The sequence below is a fragment of the Rhincodon typus genome, chromosome 5 (genome assembly GCF_021869965.1).
Source record: "Rhincodon typus isolate 14 chromosome 5, sRhiTyp1.1, whole genome shotgun sequence".
NCBI lineage: Eukaryota > Metazoa > Chordata > Chondrichthyes > Orectolobiformes > Rhincodontidae > Rhincodon > Rhincodon typus.
The window spans coordinates 57,015,570-57,041,759 of NC_063336.1; the positions used below are offsets into that span (position 1 = coordinate 57,015,570).

Sequence of the window (26,190 nt, forward strand, 5' to 3'; positions counted from 1 at the left end):
CCTTATAACCCTTGTCAATCTGATTTGTCCAGTGAATATGCACAGTAAAATCCTCCATGACAACTTTAGTCCCCTTCTTCCATGCCTTAATTACCTATTGATTTATACCTTATCCTACAGTGAGGTAATTCTTTGGGAGCCTGCGGGTGACTCCTGCCATGACTTATTTCCCTTGCTATTCCATAATTTCACCCAGACTGATTCTACATTATGATCTACTGCACCTATATCACTACTGACCACCACACTGATACCTCCCTTCATTAACAAAGCTACTCCACCTCCTTTTTTTCCTTTTTGACTATTCTTTTGGAACATCAAATACCCTTGAATATTAAGTTTCCAGATCTGGCCACCCCATAACCATGTCTCTGTAATAGCTATCAAGTCATATTATTTATTTCACAATTAAGTGAACTATTTTACATTTTCTCACGAAATAGTCCATTTGCCAGATTTTTGCCCACTCACTCAACCTGTCGCTATCAATCTGCAGCCTCCTTACATGCTCTTAATAACATACCTTCCTGCCTATCTTTGCAACATCTGGAAATTTAGCGACCATGCCTTTGCTCTCCTAACCTGAGTCATTTATTTAAAAATTGAGCTCCCAGTACAGACCCCATTCAGGACCTGCTCATAACATCATGCCCATCAGAAAAAGACTCATTTGTGGAAACTCTGCCTTCTTCCAGCCAACCAACTAATCTTCTATTCACGTCCACAAGATGAAAGAATAAGCAAAAAAAAAAATGTTTTTCAAATAAACTAAAGTAATTTAGTAGAAAAGTCTGTGCACATTTAGATTGACATACCTTTTAAGCTTTAGAACAGGAATGAAAATATGCTTGGAAAATTTCTATCCAATTCTGGAGACATTTATAAAACCTCTCAGTAACGTGTGCAAAGTGGATCTTGTTCAGAATTGAGGACGCAATTCTGGCTACAATGCAGGAAGTTGGAGTGAAAAATAAAGCACAAGCATCATTCTTAAAATAAAAATGTTACAGCAAAGGTTTTCACCAAGGTTTGTTTAGCAGTGAACAGTATTGAACAGACCAGTTCTTGCATGTCTAAATTCTACTGGTAATCTTTTATCAATATGCCTGCTTGACATTACTGTTATTTCAGACTCATGTTTATTTCAAAAGAGTTTCTCCAAATCTGTATGCAAGAATGTTCTTGTCATTTTTAATTGTGGGCTTGGCTTTTTTTTCTACAGACTATTACAACGTAATATTAATTCAACTAAATGGATTCAAGTTCAGAATATATAAAAAGCTGGTCATCAGTACTGACACAATTTACTGCTTAATTATTTTAAAGATACAGAGCTTAGTGAAATAATCTAGTACAGAGCATTTTTGATCAAACTGTTAATATTGTTAATGAAAGCAGATAAACCTATTTATAGAGCAATAATGTATAATATATTCACTACCTTTAATAGTGTTAAAAGAGATTTATGGGGAATATACTTCAGCAACCTGAATTCCATTGAATTGAAAGCAACTTATGTTAGAGAAACCCTGTGACATCTGAGCCCCAGAGACCCTTCACCCCAAGTTCTGTAAGAAAAATCAGTTCTTTAGATATGTGCCTCCAGTGATTTTAATGTTACATAACCAAAGTCCAGTGTGGAATGCACTTTGACAAAATTCTTTATAGAAACTAAGTACAGTAATTATGGATCAAAATGCAGACATTGCATTACAATGCATACAGAAACATGAAAATTACAAGTAAACAGTGCTTCAATTGACTGCACATGCATAAGTATATGTAAATCTATGCAAAGTAGCTTTGTATTAACGGCTAAGAAATATAACACTGTAAAAGCAAAGAGCAAGATAATTAATTTGTAAATTGAGAAAAATTAGTAACAATTCGTAATTAATTAAGCACTAATTACATAGGAGTACAAGCATTTGCATTGATGTTCTTAGTGCCCATCACTGCTACAATAGAAATCATAGCAATTGGCTGAATAATATATTTCTGTCATTTGCATGTGCTTTAAATAGGCTACCATATAGCAATTTTGCATCTCTGTGGTCACAGTCTGAGTTCTGCAAGGAATAGGAACAAATGAGAACGCTATTAATATCCCCTATGTTTAGGTAAGAAAGCTATTGTCATATCAGAATTTCTTCATAAGCAGGTTGGCTGTACAACTATTTTGTGAAATATTTTACTGTGGCATAAATTTACAGTTAATGTAGTCATATATCTGAAATTTACTTTTGCTTGTTACAATGGATTTAAAACCAAAACAGTCCCGATATAGTCCCAAAATATAGCACATGCGAACTTCTAATTTGACAAACTAAAAACCTGCAACTTTCCACAAGTAAAATTTCCTGCCTACTTACAAATAACTAGATTCACTAAGATCATATGACCCGCAGTCTCTTGTACATTAGCTAATTAACAAATGCTCCCATTTATAGCTTCTGGAATTGTAATTTCATTGGAGTTCTCCAACCAATCTTTCATAATTTCATCAGAGGTTCACAGAAACCCTGGAGATAATTATGGAGAACCATAATATTACCTGTGAAAATTGATCCTCATTGTGTTGAGCATATTTGCTCTCACAATAACGTAATGTAATAACACCAGAGAAAAGGAGTTTGGTCAGCCTAATGAAAATGAACATATTTACATAACATTTCTATAGACATATGTTTTATTTAATATGCTACAGCTAATTTTGAGAGCTTATGGTAGTTTGCAAATTGGCACCGTTTAACATGCATTTCTTTCTCACTATTCCACCTAAATAAGGAGTTATATTTACTGCAAATGTAATTAACTTAATTGGATAGGTCTGTAATACAATTATTTTACATTAATCAAATTTTCAGAAAATTTGTGTATAAAAATTAAAGATGACAGTGTCACAAGATATTATATAAACCTTTAGTCTTTAAGTTACATTCACTATGATTTAATGTTTTCCATCTCTGTCAGTATAGTTGTTCTGTAGGCATTTTCCAGATTTGTCATAAAGTCTAGGTAGCTGCTAACTTGAAATCCATGGATTGCTTCCTCCTGGAAAATTGAAAATGAAATAAATGGAAAATTATTGTGACAGATAAAGTAAAAGCAGATAATCAGAATAAAAGCAACAGTTCCTTAATTGCAAATGTTTTTTGGAAATAACTGCAAATACACTTTTTTTCTGATCACTATTGTTCCTGGTTATAAGGGTACTCTCTGATTTGTGCTGTTTCAAATACTCTTATGTACTTGTAGTTCACAGAATGTATATAGTCACTTAAAGGATACCATAAATAAATTTGAATGTGGTAACTGAAGATGAAAGAAATCACAGATAAGTTAGGTAAATGGCAAGGATATTTTCTCCAGGATAGAGAATTAAGCAATGATGTTGCTGTGGGTCTGGGGTCACATGCAGGCCAGATCAGGCAAGGACATTTGTGAACCAGATGACTTTTCCTGATAATCACCAATGGTTTCATGGTCATTATTAGGCTCCTAATTCCAGATATTTACTGAATTCAAATTCAACCATCTGCCATAGCAGGGTTTGAACCCAGGTCCCCAGAATATTACCAGGGTCTCCGGATTAATAGTCAAGCAATAATACCACTAGGCCATCACCTCCCCTTGTTTTTATCCATACAGGAAAAAATAACTTCATACCTGTTGTTCAGAGTCAAGGGCTAAGGTTCCACTATCATATTTTTATTGGATCACAATATCCACTCACATCCTCCAATTTTTAACTACTGACTGATTTTAAAGTTCTACCTAGGAGGTATGATTGCCTCAGGGAACAGTGTTCAGGTAACTCTCTCTCTCCCTGATGCCCCACAAAATCTGTGGCTGGAATTTCAGCTTAACAGCTTTGAGCCAAAGGTCCTTGAGCTGAGATCACTCAGAGCTGATGTAGTAGTTTGGGATTGCAATGCTCTCCAAACTCCTGGGTGCTGCAGCTAACACCTGTTCTGGCATAGCTGGATTGTTCAATTATTTTGTAACAATTCTTTTAGTATTACTATAGATGTTTTATCTATCTTCTACTTCAAATTCCAAAAGTTAATACTCTGTTTACAAAATACTTTTGCACAATCAGTCTGTGCTCCACACTGTTGCCAAATCAGTACAGTCATAAAGGGGCTGTAAAGGCTTTCTCTTCACTTTTCTTGCTTTTCAGTTGCTTACAGTATAGCTGGTGGCCAGAGCTGTACTCATATAATGATGATTTTGTGCAACACGCAGCAGACCTTTATGAATCTTGGCACCCAATCTGTGAAGCACATTATAATTTATCCGGAGATATTCAGAGAGTTGAAAAACTGCTTCTGTAAACCAATGGTTTGTGCTATCACATTTCATTTGGCAGCATGGTTTCTGGTGCACATGTATGTATGTTTACATGCTGTGCCTATATGTGTGCAGGTTGTCATGTTGTCAAAGGGCAGTCCTTGTTACAAATATTTCCTGCTTCAGCCTCTTCTACGCATCTAAATGTTGTGGTATTAGCTACCTTTAAATAATGAACATACAAACATTATTTTTTATTCATTCACAGGAATCAGGTGTCACTGGCCAGGCTGGCATTTATTACATATACCTAATTATATTAAGTGTCAACTACATCGCTGTGGATCTGGAATCATATGTAGGCCAGACCAGTAAGGACAGCAGTTTCCTTCCCTAAAGGGCATTAGTGAACTAGATGGGTTCTTCCTGACAATCAACAATGGTTTCATGGTCATCATTAGACTCCTAATTGCAGATAATTATCGAATTCAAATTCCACCATCATCTGCCATGGCAGGATTTGAACCCAGGTCCCCAGAATATAACCATGGTCCCTGGATTAATAGTTCAGTGATAATACCACTAGGCCATCACCTTCCCTAGAGGTATAGGCCATTTAATCCTTTGAGCCTACTCCAACATTTAATAAGATCATGGCTGACCCAGCTCCACCTTTCTGTTTACCCTGATAACTTTGATTCTCGTTAGTCAAGAACCTATCCACCTCTAACTTAAAATTATTACATGACTCAGCTTCTACCACACTCTGCAGCAGAGTTCCAAAGGCTCTCAATATCCAGAAAAAAATTTCTCATCTCATTAAACAGGTGATCCCTTACTTTTAAGCAGTCCTGTAGTTCTAGTCCCTCCCTTCCTGTCGCCGGATCTTGTGTTTTGAAACAAAGATTACCCCTCGCTTTTCTAAACTCCAATGGATAATCCAACCTTGCATCAGTAGTTAAACTCCCATCTCAGGAATCAGTTAAGTGAATCTTCTCTGAACTGTTTCCAATGCATTTGTTTCCTTGCTTAAATAAATTTATCAAAACTGGAGAGAGTAATAGGTCTATGTGGTCTTGTCACTGCACTATTCAACTGCAACAAATCATCCCTACATTTATATTTCATTTCCTGTGATAAATGACACCATTTTGTTTGCCTTGAGAATGCAGAGAAACTTAACATTCTCCACTATGTAAATGACTTCTTTCATATTTTCTCACATTTCAAATATTCACCAAACAGAAATACTTTATTAAACTATGTTGGTCAATCCTCAACTATTAAGCCATTGAGATAATTTGAAGATTTTGGTTCATAATAGTTTTTGTTGTAGATACAGTTATACTACCAGGCAGAAAGTGTAGAAACTTTTTACTGCTTAAGCTCAACTCAGAGATCGTAAATACCATATCATTGCTTTCACTGCTCTTTCATCAACTTGTACTTCACATTCATAGTGACTAAGAACCACATCAAAATAATATTGACATTTTTCTAAATAAAGAAATTTATACTTACTCCATAGTTCATTGTAACTCAAGTTATAGAAAAGACAGTAATGTCTCACCGATTTGTGTACAAATAAGAAGACAGGATGTGTAATTTAGTTGCTTAACCAGAAAGTAAAGTAGAAAAGTAAGAGATTAATACTAATCTATTTCAGTGAATAAATGCAACATCATTGGTGTGGTAATACTAGAAGTATAGCAATTGTTTAGTGACTGTATGCAGTTAAAATTCAACAAATCTCTCACATTGATACTTTACACACATTACACACAATGGACCTATCCAACATGACTTAGAGGAAGGAAGTGAACATATTGTAGCCAAATTGACAGATGACATAAAAAAACAGGTGGAAAGGCAAACTGTATGGGGAATACAAACAATTTTGAGAGAGATATCAATAAGTTAAGTGGGCAAAAAGTTTGCAAATGGAGTATAATGTAGATAACTGTAAAGTTGTTCATTTTGGAAGGGAGAGCAAAACAACACGTTATTTGTGGTTGGCTGGCTCGCCGAGCTGGTTCGTTGTTCTGCAGACGTTTCATTACCTTGCTTGGTAACATCATCAGTGCAGCCTCCGATGAAGCACCGTTATGATTTCCCGCCTGGTTCTTAAACTCTGGAGTCCGTTGAGCTGGATTACCTCACTTCTGGTTTTCCTTCGCAGTGGAGTGTATATGGGGTCGAGTTCTATGTGTTTGTTGATGGCTTTCTTTGTGGAGTACCAGGCTTCTAGGAATTCCTGTGCCTGTCTCTGCTTTGCTTATCCCAGGATCCTGGTGTTGTCCCAGTCGAATTGGTGGTTCTCCTTATCCATGTGGATAGAGACGAGTCAGTGTTGGTCGTGTTTTTTTGTAGCCAATTGGCGTTTGTGTACTCTTGTTGTTAATTTCCTTCCTGTTTGTCCGATGTAGTGTTTGTCACAGTCTCTGCAGGGAATCTTATAGATGACATCGGTCCTGTCCATAGTGGGAAGTGGGTCTTTGGTTCGGGTGAACACTTGTCGTAGGGTTGGTGTGGGTTTGTGCGTCACTCTGATTCCCAGCGGTCGTAGGAGTCTTGTGGTTAGTTCCGATGTATTCCTGATCAGAACAGAGACAGGCACGGGAATTCCTAGAAGCCTGGTGCTCCACGAAGAAAGCCATGAACAAACACATAGAACTTGGCCCCATATACACTCCACTACAAAAGGAAAACTAGGAGTGAGGTAATCCAGCTCAACAGACTCCAGAGTTTAGAAACCAGGCGGGAAAACATAACGACGCTTCATCGGAGGCTACACTGATGATGTTACCCACCAAGGTAATGAAACGTCTGTGGAACAACAAACCAGCTCGGCGAGCCAACCAACCACAACACCCACAACCCGAGCTACAAAGCTACTCCAAAACAGGTTACTTGTTAAATAGAGCTGCAGAAAGCTGCAAAACAAAGTTACTTTGGGGTACTTGAGCATAAAATTCAGAAAGCTAGCACACACAGTTGCAGCAGGTGATCAGGATGTAAATGGAATATTGACTCCTATTTAAAAAGGGGTTGGAGTATAAAAGTAATGAAGTCTTCTGCAACTGTAGAATATGCCGTAAAGGCCATATCTGGAGTACTGTGAAGAGTTTTGGTCTCCTTATTTAAGGAAAGATATTCTTTTATTACAGGCAGTTCAGAGAAGGCGGACTAGGATAATCCCTTGTATGAAGGGGATTTCTTATGAGCAAAGGCTAATCATTGAGACTTACTCATTGGAGTTTAGACGAATGAGAGGAGATCATATTGAAACATAGTGATTCTTAAAAGGGCCTGACAGAGTAAATACTGAGAGGATGTTCCCCCTCATGGGACAGTGTAGGACCAGTGGGAATACTTTCAGAGTAAACAGGCACCAATTTAAGACTGAGATGAGGAGGAATTTCTTCTCTGAGGGTTGAGTGTCTTTGGAACTCATTGCCACAGAGAGCTTGGAGGCAAAGTTCTCATGTATATTTAAGGCTGAAATAGATAGATTCACTTTAATGGGGAATCAAGGGTATGGGGAAAAGGCAGGAAAGTGGACGTGAGGTACGTCATATCAGCCATGATCCAACTGAATGGCAGAGCAGGCTCAAGGGCTTGAACGGCCTATTCGTGTCCTTATTTCTTATAGCCTTATAACTGGAAATAAGATTAAAGATACTCAGACTATCATATTTAATTGTTTGCTCTCTGCTTTAATTTAGAGAGGATAAGCTTTAACTTAGGAGTCAATGGAATGAGAAGCAGCCAGGTTTAATCTCTGTATTATGAATAAAGTAAAAAGTCACCATAGTCCAACCAGGCTACAGCACTGCTCTCTCATTAGAGATAAACTAACCTGAAGGTCACCATGCCACATACTGTGAATACTGGAGATCATTTAGCTCAGTTGGCTAAATGGCTGGTTTGCAATGCAGAATAATACCAACTGTATAGGTTCATTTCCTGCACTGGGTGACGTTACTACAAAGGATTCTCCTTCTCAGCCGTAGCCTTTGCCTGGGGTGTGGTGATCCTCAAGTCAAACCATCACCAGTCATTTTTCTTTAATGTCAGAGAAGCCCTATGGTCTGATAGGACTATGGCAACTTTACCTTTTCTTTATTATGAATACAATGGAATGGATAGTGATCTATATGGAATAGGATAATTTTATGGATTAAAGGGTTTATCATAATCTCAGTATATCTCAAAATTAGAAAATACTTTGATATAACCTGTATAGGTCTATGTCAAGTACATTTTTACAGAGCACCACATGGATAACAATACTTAAGTAATTGAAAGTAAAATTATAATACCGGCTATCTAACTTCAATCATATGGCACTGCTCATCATCTGCCAAAATCAATAAAGTACAGGATTAAATTGGTGGAATGAGTAGTTTGCTTCACTGTAGACTGCAGAAACAGCAAGTTCTCAAAACAGAAAGACACTGAATGGAAGGCAAATAACCAAGTATATTTACTTTTCTGCTCATTTGCTTGGTTTGTAGCTCTTCAATTACCATTAGTGCCACAAAGCTCTGCAATCTGACCTATACCTCATCTTTTGCCATTGCAACTCCATTTTCTGATTAAAAAAAACTACTATGCTGCTGAATAATAATACACTTACTCCTCAGAAAATGAATGGATGTTTATGCATTTTTCATCTAGTTTATCTTCAGATTTGCAAACACTCGTCATTTGCTTGGAAGCGCACAATAGGGACAATTTTTTAAAACCAAAATGATAAGATTTCATGTTTCATCTGAACATGCTCTGGATGTAATATAACATTATCATGTTCTGGTGATGCCCTCCCAAAGGTATTCGCTTTTCTTTGCAAGAATGAAAAGAAATTTTGTTTTGTACAGACTGATCTATGTAAATGGCTTAACAGGCAAGAATTTGCTGTCAAGTAAATAGTCAGGTGCTTGGCAGTATTAACATACAATTTGAGGCAATGGACAATTGCAAGTTTAAACTGTAAATTCTTATTCAAAATTGCTGCCTGAGTTACACCGCTCTGCTGTTAGCTTTCCAAAAACAGCTACCTGCTGTCGACTTCAAATGCAGTGAATGGCAGGATGCTGTTGTATTTGAGTGGTAAAAATGAATTAAATGCACTACACCACAGAACATACAAACATATGACTTAGGTGCAGAAGTAGGCCTTTCAACTCCTTGATCCTGCTCTGCCATTCAGTAATATCATGGCTGATCTTGAATTTCAAATTCCACATTCCCATCCACCTCTGATGACTTCCTTACCAAACAAGAATCTACCTACCACTGGCACAAAAATATTCAACGATGATGCCTCCACTGCCTTCAAAGGCACAGAATTCAAACGTTGCACAGTCAAAAAAATAAGTTCTCCTCATCTTTCCTAAAAAGGCAGCCCCTAATATTTAAACAGTGCCCATGAATTCTGGACTCACCTGTAAGATGAAACACCGTTTCCATATCACCTTGTCAAGACCTTTCAGGATCTTATGGACTTCAATCAAATCACCTCTTACTCTTCTAAACTCCAGTGAAAAAAAGCCCAGTCTATCCAAACTTTCTTCATAAGACAACCTCTAGGTATCAATCTGGTAAATTCCCTCTAAACCACCTCCAATCCATTCACATCCTTCCTTGTATAAGGAAACTAAAACAGCACACAGTATTTCAGATGGGGTCACACCAATGACTATATACGTGAAACATAACATCCGTACTTTTATAGAGAGTTTTCTTGTAATAAACAAGAACATCCCATTAGCCATCCAAACTATTCACTGTTCTTGCATATAAACATATTTTTGTCTCACACACTAGAAAGCTTAGAGCCCGCTGCACTTTGGAATTCTGCAGTCGTTCTCCATTTAAGTAACACTGCTTTTTTATTCTTCCCGCCAAAGTGAACCACTTCACATTTTCTTCCATTATATTCCATCTACCAGATTTTCCCTTGTTGTTCAATTCATCTATATCAATCTGCAACCTTATGTCTTCTTCACAACACATTCCTACCTATCACTGTGTCACATGCAAATTTACCTACCATGTCATCATTCCCCTCATCTACATCATTGACATAAATTGTAAAGAGGTTGAGGTTTAGAACAGAACCCGGTGGCACTCCACTCATTATATTCTGCGAATCAGAAAGGGACCCATTTACGTTAATGTTCTCCTCTGCTCTTTTTGCCAGCCGGCTAAAGCTCTATCCACCACGATCTCCTGATTTGCATAATAACCTTGTATGTGGCAGAATGTCAAAGGTTAATAGTTTCCTTTTGTCTGCCTTCCTCCATTCTTCAATGGATGAGTTATATTTTCTGCTTTACAATCTGATGGAATTGTTTCAAAATCTAGTGAATTTTGGAAAATTAACACTAACACATCCACGACCTCATAAGTCAGCACTTTCAAGACTATAGGATAAAGTCCATCAGGACCCTGGGTTTTGTCAGCCAATGGCTCCATTGTTTGCTTAGTACTGCTTCCTTTGTTATTGCAATTTAACCAAAATCATTTCTCTCTTCTACCTTCTGGACGAAGGAGCTAGTGAATTGAGCTCAAGACTTTTGAGAAAGTTTGTAGCTCAGGATGTCAATGTGGCTGTTGACTTGCTCGCCGAGCTAGTAAATTTGTTTGCATACATTTCGTCACCCTGCTGGGTAACATCATCAGTGCGCCTCCGATGAAGCATCGGTGTTCTGTCCCGCTTGCTATTTATGTGTCTTGGTTTGTTGGGGTGGGTGGTATCACTTCTGGATTTGTTTCTTAGTGTTTGGTATATGGGGTCCAGTTCTACATGTCTGTTAATGAAGTTCTGGTTTGAGTGCCAGGCCTACAGAAATTCTCATACATGTCTTTGTTGGCTTGACCTAGGATGGCTACGTTGTCCCAATCAAATAGGTGTCCCTCTTTGGCCACGTGTTTTGAAATGAGTGATAGTTGGTCATGCCTCTCGGTAGCAAGTTGATGTTCGTGAATCCTAATGGGTAGTTTCCATCTGGTCTGCCCTATGTAATGTTTTTGGCAATCTTTGCAAGGTATCTTGTAAAAAAAACATTGGTTCTGTTAATTATGATTGTCAGATCCTTTATTCTCATCAGTAACTGTCGTAGTGTAGCTGTCGGTTTGTGGGCTACCTTGATTCCTAGGGGACGGAGTAATCTGGTGATCATTTCAGATATGTCCTTAATGTATGGAAGGGTGACTAGTGTCTCTGGACATGTTGTGCCTTCCTGTTGTGGTCTGTTGTGTAGGTATTGACAGACCAGGCTTTTTGGGTAACTGATGATGTTTTCCAGCACGGTGATGAAACGTTTGCGAACAAACTTACCAGCACAGCAAGCATGTCAACAACCGCAGTGAACTGAGCTTTGGGCATGGGTCGAAAACAATGACTTTATGGTCTTCCTGATATTTAATTGAAGAAAAGTTTTAGGTCATCAGTACTGGGTGTTGGATATGCATTCTAATAATTTAGCAGCAGTAGAATGACAGAGAGGAGGTGATAAGGTATAGCTGGGTGTTGCCAGCATACTACTAAAATATCATACTGCACTTTCTGAAAATGTCACTGAGGAGCCTAGGCAAGCGAGCACCTTCTAAAAATTTGAGTTGGGCAATAAGTAATGCTTCTTCAAATAAACAGTAATGGAATATGCAAATGAAAATTGATGTTCAATCGATAGTTAATTAAGAACAGGGATTGATAATTTTTTTTTGTCAGCAGAAAGCGTGAAGCTTTATGGAGCAAAGGCAGATCTATATGAAGTGAGGTGACAGATTAGACTGGATCACATGGACTGTTGCAATAAAATCTAAAAACCAGAGTCCAGTTCCTAAATTCCCAAAGATGCTCCTGAAGGTTCAAGATAATAGACATTCTAGCTTGGACTTTTATCTTCGAGAATGGTTGATCGATTGGTGGATCAACTGAATAGACTCCCACAGTGGAAAGTGTCCCATCAAATGATTTTTGCCTTGGGACAGATGGGTGGGATAAAGTCTGGCCTGCCACCCCTAAACAAATCAAGTCAGCAACAGGGACAGCCGGGTGAAGAACTGGCCTAATTGAACACCTACCTTTGTCCTTTGGGACTTCATCCCAGTTTTTGGGTTACATTTAAGACATTTGCCCCTCACAATCAATCACCCTTCCACTCCTCACCAAATCATGCCCCATCCGCCCCATAGCTCACAGACCCCACGTGCATGCCCATGTCCTGTAATTAGTCCCTAAGATCCTCTGTGCCAATTCATGGCCCTTTCACGGCCATTCACATTGCGTATACTATGTGGAGAGCCAATGAACACCATAGCAATGATGGCATGTATAAACCATCTTAGGAAAAAAGACACCCATTTTCTGCAAAAAGAATTGGTATTCTACAACACCATAAAACTGATAAAACAGATCATTAAAAGATCAATAACAGTTTTTAAGCTATTCACAACTCTTAATCTTGCAAAATAAATAGAGACATTGCCAAAAGAGATCAATGAAAGAACAGCCAAATAAATACGACAGTCAAGAAATCCCATTCGTTCTGTGTGGATATGTTAGCAACCATTCATGCACATTTTTCTTTTATAGATCCGGGCTCTCAGCCAAGGATGTATAATGAAAGTGGGTGCTCAGGGAAATGTGATTTTAGAGGGGGCACAGAAGTGACTGGGGCTTAGGTTGCTGATCAGACATGGACGGACACGTAGGTAAAGGCCTTTAAAACATACTATGTTTCATGACTTCTCCGAGATCTACGTACCATGAGTCATTGAAAAGAGATTGCAGAAACTCAGAGCTATCCATTACTTGGTTTAAGAAAGGAGGGAAACAAAAAGCAGGAAACTACAGATTGGTAGCCTAATGTTGGAATCCATTATTAAATAGGTAGCATTATGATTTTTTGAATTGTGAAAAGATGACATGCTAACTAACAGGAAACAGTCAAGACCATTGTGTCATTTGGAGGCTCTCAAGTATAACTAGTGGAATACCACAGGAATCGCTACAGTGGTTTCAACTATTTAGAATCCATATTAATGATGTAGAAGAAAGAATTGAGTATATTGTAACGAAATTAGCTGGCAATTTGAAGAAAGACAGGAGAACAAGTTGTGAGGATACTGACCTGCAAACGGATATAGATAGGTTAAGTGAGTGGGCAAAAAAATGGTAGATGGAGTACATTGTAGAAAACATGAGGTTGGGTGCTTTGTCAGGAAGAATATAAAGGTAGAACATTACTTAAATAGGAAGACTATAAAATTTTATGGTTCAAAGGAATCTCGGTGATCTCATCACAAAAGGTAAGCACACAAGTACAGCAAGTAATTGGGAAGCAAGTAATGGAAAGTTGACATTTACTGCATGGGGTTAGAATATTGAAGTTGGAAAATCTTGCTAGAGCTGTACAAGGTATTCTTGACGCCATATCTAAAGTACTACGTACAGTTTTGGTCACTTTATTTAGTGACATACTTGCATTTGAATCTGTTCATGGTAGCTTCAATGGACTGATTCCTGGATGAGGGCTTTGTTTTCCAAGGAAATGTTGAGCAAGTTGGGTCCCTACATAATGAAGTTTAGAAGAAGGAAAGGCCGTCTTGTTGAAACAGGTAAGATTCTAAGGAGATTTGAAAGGTAAATGCTGAGAGAATGTCTCATCTTGTGGAGAAATCTAGTACTGGGGAGAAAAAAAAAAGATAAGATGGAGAGGAGGAAGAATTTATTTCTTTTTAGAAGGCAGTCTTTGGAATTCTCCTCCTTAGCAGGCTGTGGAAGCTACTGAAACTATTCAATACAATATTAGAAAGATTTTTGATTGACAAGGGAGTCAAGAATTAACAAAGGGCAGGCAGGAAAGTGGAATTAATGCCACAATCATGTCAGCCATGATCTTACTGAATGACACAGCAGGTTTGTGGGTCAAATGGCCTAATTCTTTTATTCCTAGTCCTTTATGGTCATCTTCCTATAGCCTTATACATTTCTTTTATTTTTCAACTACGTAGCCACATTCTCCTTGAAAGTTACGAATGAATCTTCTCCTATTATACGATATAACTGATACTTTGCAGCACTGAAGCCCTCATTATGAAGGGAATATTTCTTTTTGTCTCTCTTTCCACAGTAAATCACATCCTCATTCAATTAGTCAGTCCCATTATAACTTCCTGCCCACTTCCTATAATTGAGTGTGCTTCCTAACTTAATATCATTTGCAAACATGAATATTTAACTCTAACAATAATGCAAGGCCATTTGTTCATGTTTAGATCCAGTCCTTATCCTAGATCACTGGAAACAGGACTTGCCAGAAAACATTTTCTCGTGACCCTGGTGAAAATCCAACTCATTCAATAGTCTAACTTTTCAATCTGCCTCCTATTATCAAACTAATTACTGATCCATGTAACAAGGCTACCTTTCTTTTGCTAATGACCTTTTGTGCAGACTACTGTCAAATACACAGTTGCCAGAGTGAGGAGGATTCAATTTAACGTATGTCATGCAGCTACATTATAGGGAAATATTTGATTGTGGGTAGGGTATTTAAGCTTACAAGGTTTCCTTCTGTTTTGTTTATTAAACAATGGGCTGTCAGTGTCACTGGCAAGACAAGGATTTGATGCCCATTTCTAACTGCCCTACAGAAGAGGTTACAGTCACTTCCTTAAACTGTTGCAGTTCATAATTCAGTCCACCCACAAACGACAGAAGTTCTAGGATTCTGACCCAATGACTGTCCAAACAGTGATACAGCTCCGTGTCAGGATGACATTTGGCTTCAAAATTTTCCACCACTGATATTTCCCTGCAACTGCTGCCTTTGCCCTTCTAAGAGGGTTAGGAAGATAATGTCAAAGGACACTTAATGATTTGCTGCAGTGTTGCAAGTTTTATTTGGTGCACACTGTTGCTACTATGTGATAATGATGGAGGGATTGATTGTTTGCAGTGAGGCAATAGTCAACAAAAATCCCCACTTGTGACCTTATGATGGAAGGAAGGACATTGCTGAAGAAACTGAAGATGACTTGGCCTAAGGTACGACCAAGGGACTCTTGCAGTGAAGTTCTAGGATTGGAGATTGTTGGGAATACGTTTATATATTTATGTCTATGTGAAATCTGATACAGAATGGTGTAAACATTTCTTAAATCAAAAAGGGCTTTTCCCATGTGGGTTCCTGGAAATTGAGGCTGACAGTTTAATTTATGATCTACCTGTTGCATACAGGAAGTAAAATGATTCTACAGAAAAATACAAGCAAAGCACTCAGGGAGTTAATAGCAGATAATTGTTGAAAGATCTGGCTTTGGAAAAGAGTACAGAAAGCCTCTGTGCTGACAGTTGCCTAGCAACACTTTCTGGACTTGATTTCTGTTTTCACAGATCTAGGTGGTTAGTAAGAAAGGAAACTTCAGAAATTACAAGTCCCTCTCCTCTCATCATAAAAGTTCCTGGGAATCTGATAATGATTCAAAATATCAGCATTTCTAACTATGTTATTAACCCTCAAAAGCTGAACTCTGGCCACTTCCCAAAGACATAGGCCCACGATTTTCCATCACTGTTAGCAATTCAATTTCATTGCCAAAAAAATCCCGGTGTACATTGAATAAGTAAGTTTAAATTTTTATTTTATTTTGTAATGTAGATGTAGATGTAGTTTGTGGTTGACATAAATGGAAAGTTACAGTTTAAATTCTGTAGTTGCCAGCCTTTACCAGGGTCTTTTCTCCCCTCCAAGAGTTCCAGTGAAAGAGCAGCCTAATAATAACTAGCTGAAAAAGGATCCTCATCAGTGACTTTTTATATGAGGACATTTTCAACTAACCAAGGTAGTATTACTTAGAGACAACAAGGTGCAGAGCTGGATGAACACAGCAGGCCAAGCAGCATCACAGGAGCAGGAAGGCTGACGTTTCGGGCCCAGACCCTTCATCAAATGAATTGAGCATTCCAGGGAGTCATGCAAGAATGAGAAAGAGGCAAACAAAACAATGAACTGTGGATGCTAGAAATCTAAAACAAAAACACAAAATGCTGGAGAAATTCAGTAGTTTTGGCAGCATCTGTGCAGAGAAAGCAGAGTTAATGGGAAAAAAGTGACTGCTGTGTATTCTTTCCCTTATTATTTCTTATTTCCACCCACATAGATTCGACATCTTCCAATCCAAGATCATTTCTTGCTATTGTGTTTGTTCTATTGCATACTAACAGGGTAACACCATCAACCCTTTGCTTTCTGCCTGTCATATAGCCCCGAATATTCAGTTCCAGTGTTTAAATCATTGAAACCACATCTTCATAATGATCAATACTCCATCCTTTTGTCCACTGCACCGAACCTCTGAGGTCCGTGTGTAGTATGACTTCCGAAACTGAAGTCAATGCATCACTTTGACCTCAGAGCTGGCTATAATGACTAATAATGACTATAAGACAGTTCACTTAACCTCTTTGTGCAGATAATTCATTTATTTTTATTCAAATACTATGTGCATTTAAGTAAAGAGCTGTCAAATTTGTTTTTACAATTTCTTTCCCCTTTAATCTATTTGTTTTTATAATATGTTATAATTGTGTCCCTTCATGTCCTATCAATTATCATCTAAATAACTCTCCAAGCCTTCTACTTCATAACCCAATGTGTCCCTCTCTGGAACCTCATAACTGCTGGACAGTTGCAGTGGTCAAGGCTCCTTGAACATTACCTTCTGGGTCCCCAAGCCAGCCTCACTTGCAGACACTCTTTCCTGTCCCTGGTCACGGACCAAACTTGAATGATCTAGTTTGAGAGGTGACAGAGCAAAATGTCCAGGTAACTAACGGCCTCCATGAGTGATGCAATGTCTGCCACTCAGGTCCAAGGTTCCCACATGCTGCAACAGTAATACTTTGCCCATCCTGCCATAGGCCTCCTTTACATTAGCTACATGTAGGATAAAGATTAAATCAGAAGATAATGAGGACATGCAAAGAAAATGGCATGTTAATTATAGCTGACTAATCTTTCTGTAGATTGGGAAAATTGAATCGGCAGAGGTAGCCATTCATTGAGCATATTTAGGACAGTTTCCTAGAACTGTTGTGGAATATATTGTGGATCCAATCAGAGATCAGGCTATTTTGGATTTGGAAATGTGTAATGAGGTTTAATATATGATCGCAGAGTAAATGATTCCCAAGGAAACAATGGTACTAAAATTTAAATACTGTAAAGGGAATACAAATAAATAAGGGTAATATTAGTTGGAATGGGCTGGAAAAGGAATTTAGCAGAAAAGCCAGTTGATTAACAGTGGCAGAAGCTTAAGAAACCAGTTCATGATTGACAACTAACCATTGGAATTATGGATAACGTCAAACTGAAAGAAAAAAAATACACAACATGGCAAAGATCAGTGGTAAGCCAGAGGATTGGAAACATTTTAGGAGTAAACAATAAGTGATCAAAAATATAACAAAGAGGGAGAAAATAGACTTTGAGAGTAATCTAGGGAGTAATATAAAAATGGACAAGAAGTTGTTCTCAACATTAAATAAGAAGGAAGAGAGAAGTCAAAGTGAACATTGGCCCTTTATAGAATGAGGACGGGGAAATAATGATGTGGAACCAGGAAATGGCAGGGGAGTTGAATGAATACTTCTGCATCTACAGCAGGAAATAGATACTTTAATGATCAGAAGACATAGAATATTAGGGAAATTAATGGGGTTCAAGACTGATAAATTCCCTGGATTTGATGGGTTCAATCCAGCATTCCTGCTAATTTTGCTTCTTCTGCACAGAACTCTGAGGTCTATGCTCAGCTGTGACTAGTGCTGCGGATAGCAGCTGCATAGTCTTCGCCACATACAGATCTTCGGAGGGCTCGTGCCTGTAGCTACACAACTCAAAGGGAATGTTCGCTGCATCAACATCACAAACACAGTTTGCCCGGGAACTCAGCACTAGTCAGTTCTGAAGAGATCCTTCGCTCTTTGGTGGATTTTCTCCAATTATTTTCTGATGGCTGTTATCTCAAAGAATGCCTTGAAACACTCCATTTCTTGCATGTTCAGAAACTTTCTGTTAGCGTCCTGAATACAATTCCATTTCACTGCTGCCAAAGTTTTATTCATACTGAGAGGTTGTTCACATTACCTACATGTGACATTGAGTCAGGGATTGCTATGAGACTAAGGACTAATGTAGAATTGATAGTTCCTTTAATAGGAAAAACACACCAGAGAAAATGACTTTTGTTCTCTCAAAGTTTTCAGTTAAATTCTGTTCCATTCTTTAGTAGCTTTGTGCTCTTTCTCCGCTCACATCTTGATAAAGCATACTGGTGATTAAATAATTGAAATATCAGCATTTTTTCATCTCTTACTTTGATCCAGCATGTTTTTGAATAAATTAATGACAAATAAAGCCAACAACCCATCTCAATCGTGACTGCTGAAAGGACTGTGGATGCTGTAAACTGAGTTCTGAGGAACAGAACTGAGTAACTTCCAAAATTATCACTGTACTGTTGCTTTCAACCATTGTGAACATAAATCAGTTTAATAAAAAAGAAAGAAAAACCCAAATAACTCCAGATGCTGGAAATCAGAAACAAAAACAGAAATTGCTGGGAAAACTCATCAGGTCTAGCGTCAGCTGTGAAGAGAAGGCAGAGTTAATGCTTCAGGTTTAGTGACCCTTTTCCAGGACTGATTGTGGCTAAGATGATATCCTGCTGTCCGGTGTTAACCAAAATTAGATACCACCTCCGCAAAAGTAGCAGTGTTATGCAAAGACATTATACATTGAGTTAGAGATAGTAGGAACTGTAGATGCTGGAGAATCCGAGACAACAAGGTGCAGGGCTGGATGAACACAGCAGGCCAAGCAGCATCATAGGAGCAAAAAGGCTGACGTTTCGGGTCGAGACCCTTCTTCAGAAATGGGGGAGGGGAAGGGGGTTCTGAAATAAATAGGGAGAGAGGGGGAGGCGGATAGAAGATGGATAGAGGAGAAGATAGGTGGAGAGGAAACAGACAGGTCGAAGAGGCAGGGATGGAGCCAGTAAAGGTGAGTGTAGGTGGGGAGTTAGGGAGGGGATAGGTCAGTCCAGGGAGGACAGACAGGTCAAGGAGGCAGGATGAGGTTAATAGGTAGGAGATGGGGGTGCGGCTTGAGGTGGGAGGAGGGGATAGGTGGGAGGAAGAACAGGTTAGGGAGGCGGGGACAAGCTGGGCTGGTTTTGGGATGCGGTGGGGGGAGGGGAGATTTTGAAGCTTGTGAAATCCACATTGATACCATTGGGCTGCAGAGTTCCCAAGCGGAATATGAGTTGCTGTTCCTGCAACCTTCGGGTGGCATCGTTGTGGCACTGCAGGAGGCCCAGGATGGACATGTCATCTGAGGAATGGGAGGGGGAGTTGAAATGGTTTGCGACTGGGAGGTGCAGTTGTTTATTGCGAACCGAGCGTAGGTGTTCTGCAAAGCAGTCCCCGAGCCTCCGCTTGGTTTCCCCGATGTAGAGGAGGCCACAATGGGTACAGCGGATGCAGTAGACCACATTGGCAGATGTGCAGGTGAACATCTGCTTGATGTGGAAAGTCTTCTTGGGGCCTGGGATGGGGGTGAGGGAGGAGGTATGGGGGCAGGTGTAGCACTTCCTGCGGTTGCAGGGAAAAGTGCCGGGTGTGGTGGGGCTGGAGGGGAGTGTGGAGCAGACAAGGGAGTCATGGAGAGAGTGGTCCCTCCGGAAAGCAGATAAGGGTGGGGAGGGAAAGATGTCTTTGGTGGTGGGGTCGGATTGCAGATGGCGGAAGTGTCGGAGGATTATGTGTTGGATCCGGAGGTTGGTGGGGTGGTACGTGAGGACGAGGGGGATTCTTTTTTGGTTGTTACTGCGGGGATGGGGTGTGAGGGATGAGTTGCGGGAAATGTGGGAGACACGGTTGAGGGCGTTCTCAATCACTGAGGGGTGGGGGGGAAGTTGCGGTCCTTGAAAAATGAGGACATCTGAGATGTACGGGAGTGGAATGCCTCATCCTGGGAGCAGATGCGGCGGAGGCGAAGGAATTGGGAATGGGGATGGCGTTTTTGCAGTAAGGTGGGTGGGAGGAGGGGTATTCTAGGTAGCTGTGGGAGTCAGTGGGCTTGAAATGGATATCGGTTTCTAGGTGGTTGCCTGAGATGGAGACAGAGAGGTCCAGGAAGGAGAGAGAGGTATTAGAGATGGTCCAGGTGAACTTAAGGTTGGAGTGGAAGGTGTTGGTGAAGTGGATGAACTGTTTGAGCTCCTCGTGGGAGCACGAGGCGGTGCCGATACAGTCATCAATGTAACGGAGGAAGAGGTGGGGTTTAGGGCCAGTGTAGGTACGGAAGAGGGATTGTTCCATGTAACCTACAAAGAGGCAGGCGTAGCTTGGGCCCATGCGGGTACCCATGGCCACCCCCTTTGTCTGTAGGAAGTGGGAGGAATTGAAAGAGAAGTTGTTGAGGATGAGGACGAGTTCGGCTAAGCGGATGAGGGTGTCAGTGGAGGGGGACTGGTCAGGCCTGCGGGACAGGACGAAGCGGAGGGCCTTTAGGCCATCTGTATGGGGAATGCAGGTGTATAGGGACTGGACGTCCATGGTGAAGATGAGGTGATGGGGACCGGGGAATTGGAAGTTCTGGAGGAGGTGGAGGACGTGGGTTGTGTCACGGACGTAGGTGGAGTTCCTGGACCAAGGGGGAGAAAATGGAGTCCAGATAGTTGGAGATAAGTTCGGTGGGGCAGGAGCAGACGGAGACAATGGGTCGACCAGGGCATTCAGGTTTGTGGATTTTGGGAAGGAGATAGAAGCGGGCAGTGCAGGGTTGGGGAACATGAGGTTGGAGGCCGTGGGTGGGAGGTCACCGGAGGTGATGAGGTTGTGGATGGTTTGGGAGATGATGGTTTGATGCTTGGGGGTGGGGTCATGATCAAGGGGGCGGTAGGAGGAGGTGTCAGAGAGTTGGCGTCTGGCCTCGGCGATGTAGAGGTCAGTGCGCCATACTACAACTGCGCCTCCCCTGTCCGCGGGTTTTATGGTGAGGTTGGGATTGGAGCGGAGGGAGCAGAGGGCTGCACGTCCTGCGGGGGAGTGGTTGGAGTAGGTGAGAGGGATGGAGAGGTTGAGGCGATTGATGTCTCGACGGCAGTTGGAGATGAAGAGGTCGAGGGAGGGTAGGAGGCCTTGGGGTGGTGTCCAGGAGGAGGGGATGTGTTGGAGGCGGGAGAAGGGGTCAGTAGAGGGAGGTTAGGTTCATGGTTGAAGAAGTAAGCGTGGAGGTGGAGACGGCGGAAAAACTGCTCTATGTCCAAACGTGACCGGTATCCATTGATGTGTGGGTGGAGGGGGACAAAAGTAAGCCCTTTACTGAGGACTGATCGTTCGTCCTCAGTAAGGGGGAGGTCTGGGGGGATGGTGAAGACTCGGCAGGGCTGAGTGTTGCTGTCTCCTCTGGAGCTGCTGGCTGCAGAGGCGGTGGGCAGAGCGACGTCCCCTCCAGCCCCACCACACCCGGCACTTTTCCCTGCAACCAAAGGAAGTGCTACACCTGCCCCCGTACCTCCTCCCTCACCCCCATCCCAGGCCCCAAGAAGACTTTCCACATCAAGCAGATGTTCACCTGCACATCTGCCAACGTGGTATACTGCATCCGCTGTACCCATTGTGGCCTCCTCTACATCGGGGAAATCAAGCGGAGGCTCAGGGACCGCTTTGCAGAACACCTACGCTCGGTTCGCAATAAACAACTGCACCTCCCAGTCGCGAACCATTTCAACTCCCCCTCCCATTCCTCAGACGACATGTCCATCCTGGGCCTCCTGCAGTGCCACAACGATGCCACCCAAAGGTTGCAGGAACAGCAACTCATATTCCGCTTGGGAACTCTGCAGCCCAATGGTATCAATGTGGATTTATTTTGATTAGCAGAGTTGACCTGTGCTCAATTACATTGATCATTCAAAGTAATACAACACCTTTGCCAAAACAAATGCTATTATACAATTCCAAGTGTGATGTAAATGATGTAGCCATTTAATTGCAGGATGAGGTTTCTTACCAGTTTTCATTAATGATAACTAAGTTAATGAAAGGAAAACTGTTATGAACCTTTATATTAAAGATGCAGGCAACATAAAGTAGGATGGAAGGTGAATTATGAGGAGGATACAAAGTTGCTTCAGTGTTATTTGAACAAGACGTGTAAGTGGGCAAATGCATTGCTGATGAAGCATAACATGGATAAATCTGAGGTTATCCACATCAGTAGCAAAAAAAGGAAGGCCGATTAATATCTGAATGGTGATAGATATGGAAAAGGGAGATAAGCAACAAGACCTGGGTGTCCTTGTACACCAGTCACTGAAAGTACGTATGCCAGTGTAGCAGGTGGTGAAGATGGCAGACAGTATGTTGGCCTTCATAGGATGATGATTCAATTACCGGAGCAGGAATTACTTGCTGCAACTGTACATGGACTTCAATACCTCCAGTTTTGGTCTCCTTATCTGAGGATGGATGTTCTGGCTATGTAGGAGGTAAAATGAAAGTTTGCCAGACTGATGCCTTGGATGTCAGAACTGGTATATGATAATAGCCTGGATTGGTTAGGATTATACTCACTGCAATTTAGAAGAATGAGGGGAAAATCTCATAGAAACATGTAAAATTCTAGCAGGACTAGAATTATAGAATTCCTTCAGTGTGGAAGCAGCCATTTGGCCCATCAAGTCCACAATGAACTCCCCCAAAGTGCACATCACCCAGACTCACCCCTCTACCCTATCTCTGTAACCCTGCATTTCCCATGGCTAACCCACCTAGCCTGCACATTTCTGGACACTATGAGAAATTTAGCATGGCCAATCCACCTAACCTGCACATCTTTGGACTGTGGGACGAAACTGGATCACCCAGAGGAAACCCACGCAAACACAGGGAGAAGTGCAAACTCCACACGGATAGTTGCCTGAGGCTGGAATCGAACCCAGGTCCCTGGCGCTGTGAGACAGCAGTGCTAGCTACTCAGCCACCGTACCAACTAGATGTTGCAAATGAATGAACGATGTTCTCGATGATTGGAGAGTCCAGATCCAGGAGTCACACAGTCTAAGGATACACAGTAGGCCATTTAGGACTGAGATTAGAAGAAATTTTGTCATATAGAGAGTGGTAAGACTGATGAATTGTCTGCCATAGAAAGCGGTTGAGGCCAAACCATTGAATGTTTTCAAGAAGAAATTAGATATAATTCTTAGGAGTTAAAGGGAACAGGGTACTGAGTTGCAGAGATAGTAGGAACTGCCGATGCTGGAGAATCTGAGACAACAAGGTGTAGAGCTGGATGAACACAGCAGGCCAAGCAGCATCAGAGGAACAGGAAAGCTGACTTTTCGGGTCTAGACCCTTCTTCAGAAATGGGGGAGGGGAAGGGGATTCTGAAATAAATAGGGAGAAAGGGGGAGATGGATAGAAGATGGATAAAGGAGAAGATAGGTGGAGAGGAGACAGACAGGTCAAGGAGGCAGGGTTACAGCCAGTAAAGGTGAGTGTAGGTGGGGAGTTAGGGAGGACAGACAGGGCAAGGAGGCGGGATGAGGCTAGTAGGTAGGAGATGGGGGTGGGGCTTGAGGTGGGAAGAGTGGATAGATGGGGGTACAGGTTAGGGAGGCGGGTACGAGCTGGGCTGGTTTTGGGATGCGGTCGGGGGAGGGGAGATTTTGAAGCTTGTGAAGTCCACGTTGATACCATTGGACTGCAGGGTTCCCAAGTGAAATAGGAGATGCTGTTCCTGCAACCTTCGGGTGGCATCGTTGTGGCACTGCAGGAGGCCCAGGATGGACATGTCATCCAAGGAGTGGGAGGGGGAGTTGAAATGGTTCGTGACGTAGGTGTTCTGGAACACCTACTCTCGGTTCGCACCAAACAACTGCACCCAGTCGCGAACCGTCCTGCTCCTCTGATGCTGCTTAGCCTGCTGTGTTCATCCAGCTCTACATCTTGTTGTCTCAGGGTACTGAGTTGGATGATCAGCAATGATTACACTGAATGGCAGAGCAAGCTTGAACGATAGAATGGTCTATTCCTGCTCTTATTTTCCACATTGAAAAGTATTATGCAATAAAAACAGGGTCTGCATCTGAATACAAATCAACACATAATAATTGGGAGCTGGTATTAATGAGGTTTGAAGTGTTTACTTGTATGTGGAGGCAAGCTGATAAGATTGAAATCAACACATCAAAGTCAATTCCCAATTCACACATCCATTACTGAGCAGCAGGACAAAATATTCAAAGAATGGTTTTTACTATATGAAATCCTCATTCATATCTTTGTCTCCAAATTAAAACAAATATATTGTAACCCCTTACAGTCTTCTCCATAGTTAATAGCAAAAAAATCTGTGTGATGGACGTAATACCAGTGACCCAATTGTTAAGCCCATTCGTTTAGCATAAAGGGCAAAGTAATTTAGACGGCAAACTCATCAGAAAATCTTGCAAACTATGATGACTGGAATGAGCTATTTGCCCTATTGAGCACACCAAATGCATCAGACTTTATTCAAATTTCAAATGCCATCACTCCTGAAACAATAAAACTTTTTCGCTGGCTTAAAAATGAAGTCATACAGAGCACCAACTGTATTTATACCAACTGAGTGAAATTAATTCCACTGGCAAGATGTTTATCGATTTTCAACAATCTAAATTGACTGCGCTGTCAACATTGCGTCATTTTAGTTTCTTTCTTGCAGTCATTCAATTCAATCACTGTCAGAAAAACTCAAATAATCAGAGTACACAAACTTCCAAATATCCAGATGGCATTTTTCTATTGTTGTTCGTTACCTGCAACTCCAGGCTCTTTTTTTTAAAACAATAAATATGTTGTGCGCTTACCTTGAGAAAAACCTGCAGATCCTGAGTCTGCATGTGGTGAAGAATCTCTTGCTCTAGATGTTTCAGCAAAGCTATACACATGTAAACTTGATAGTCAGGACCCAACATAATACAAATGGCAATGTAATGACCAATCTCAGTCCAGTTTAAATAATTCCAGAAGCATTGAGCCAGCCAGTGTTGACAAATCTGTGTGAAATAAAGAACAACAAACCGTTTAGACTTACTCCTAGTCACAATAAAACATCAATCCCAAATTCAATCTTTAATGCATTGTTACAATAGTAGTCAAGATCACTAACATTTTTTGAAGAAATCCAAAATCCCAGTGATTCACCAAAAAATAAAGCCACACAATTCCACAATTTAAAACAAACTTTTTTTTTTACTATACAAGAATCAAACAAAATAAACACTAAATGCTTCCTTAGTTAATCACCTGCATTCCAAAACTCCAAAGTCAACGTGAATTAAACAGCAATTAACATTCAAATTGTGGTCAATGATAAACTATAGATTACATGTTAAATGGTGGGTACAACTAAGATAAATTTTGCAATCCAACAGCATATATCAATTTCAGAAAGGAAATCTTTAAAAATTGTGACTTTATCACAAAACAAAATCAGCTCCTTTTCTCAAAGTTACCTTTTTTAAATTCATTCATGGGATGTGGTTGGCACTGGCTGGACCAGCATTTATTGCCCATCCCTAATTGCCCAGACGGCACTTAAGAGCCAACCATATTGCTGTGGGTCTGGAGTCACACGTAAGCCAGACATTAGTGGACCAAATGGGTTTTTCCTGACAATCGGCAATACTTTCATGGCCATCATTAGACTCTCAATTTCAGATTATTGAATTCATCTGCCATGGCGGGATTCGAACCCCGGTGCCCAGAACATTAGAGATAATAAGGTGTAGAGCTGGATGAACACAGCAGGCCAAGCAGCA

General features: G+C 40.8%; 1 protein-coding gene across 3 annotated transcripts in view; it reads right to left on the reverse strand.

Moving 5' to 3' along the window:
* Positions 1-1,592: 1,592 nt before the first annotated feature.
* tbc1d32 (TBC1 domain family, member 32) overlaps positions 1,593-26,190 on the reverse strand; it is a 244,798-nt gene continuing 220,200 nt past the window's right edge. For 2 of the 3 annotated variants that reach the window (XM_048596588.1, XM_048596589.1), the window contains 2 exons: positions 25,237-25,425; positions 1,600-3,054 (listed from right to left, as the gene is read on the reverse strand). In XM_048596588.1, the coding sequence (XP_048452545.1) occupies positions 2,944-3,054; positions 25,237-25,425 (300 nt within the window). In that variant the 3' untranslated portion in view covers positions 1,600-2,943. Of the gene's footprint in view, positions 3,055-25,236; positions 25,426-26,190 lie in introns of all 3 variants that reach the window. The other variant, XM_048596587.1, reaches the window with a different exon arrangement.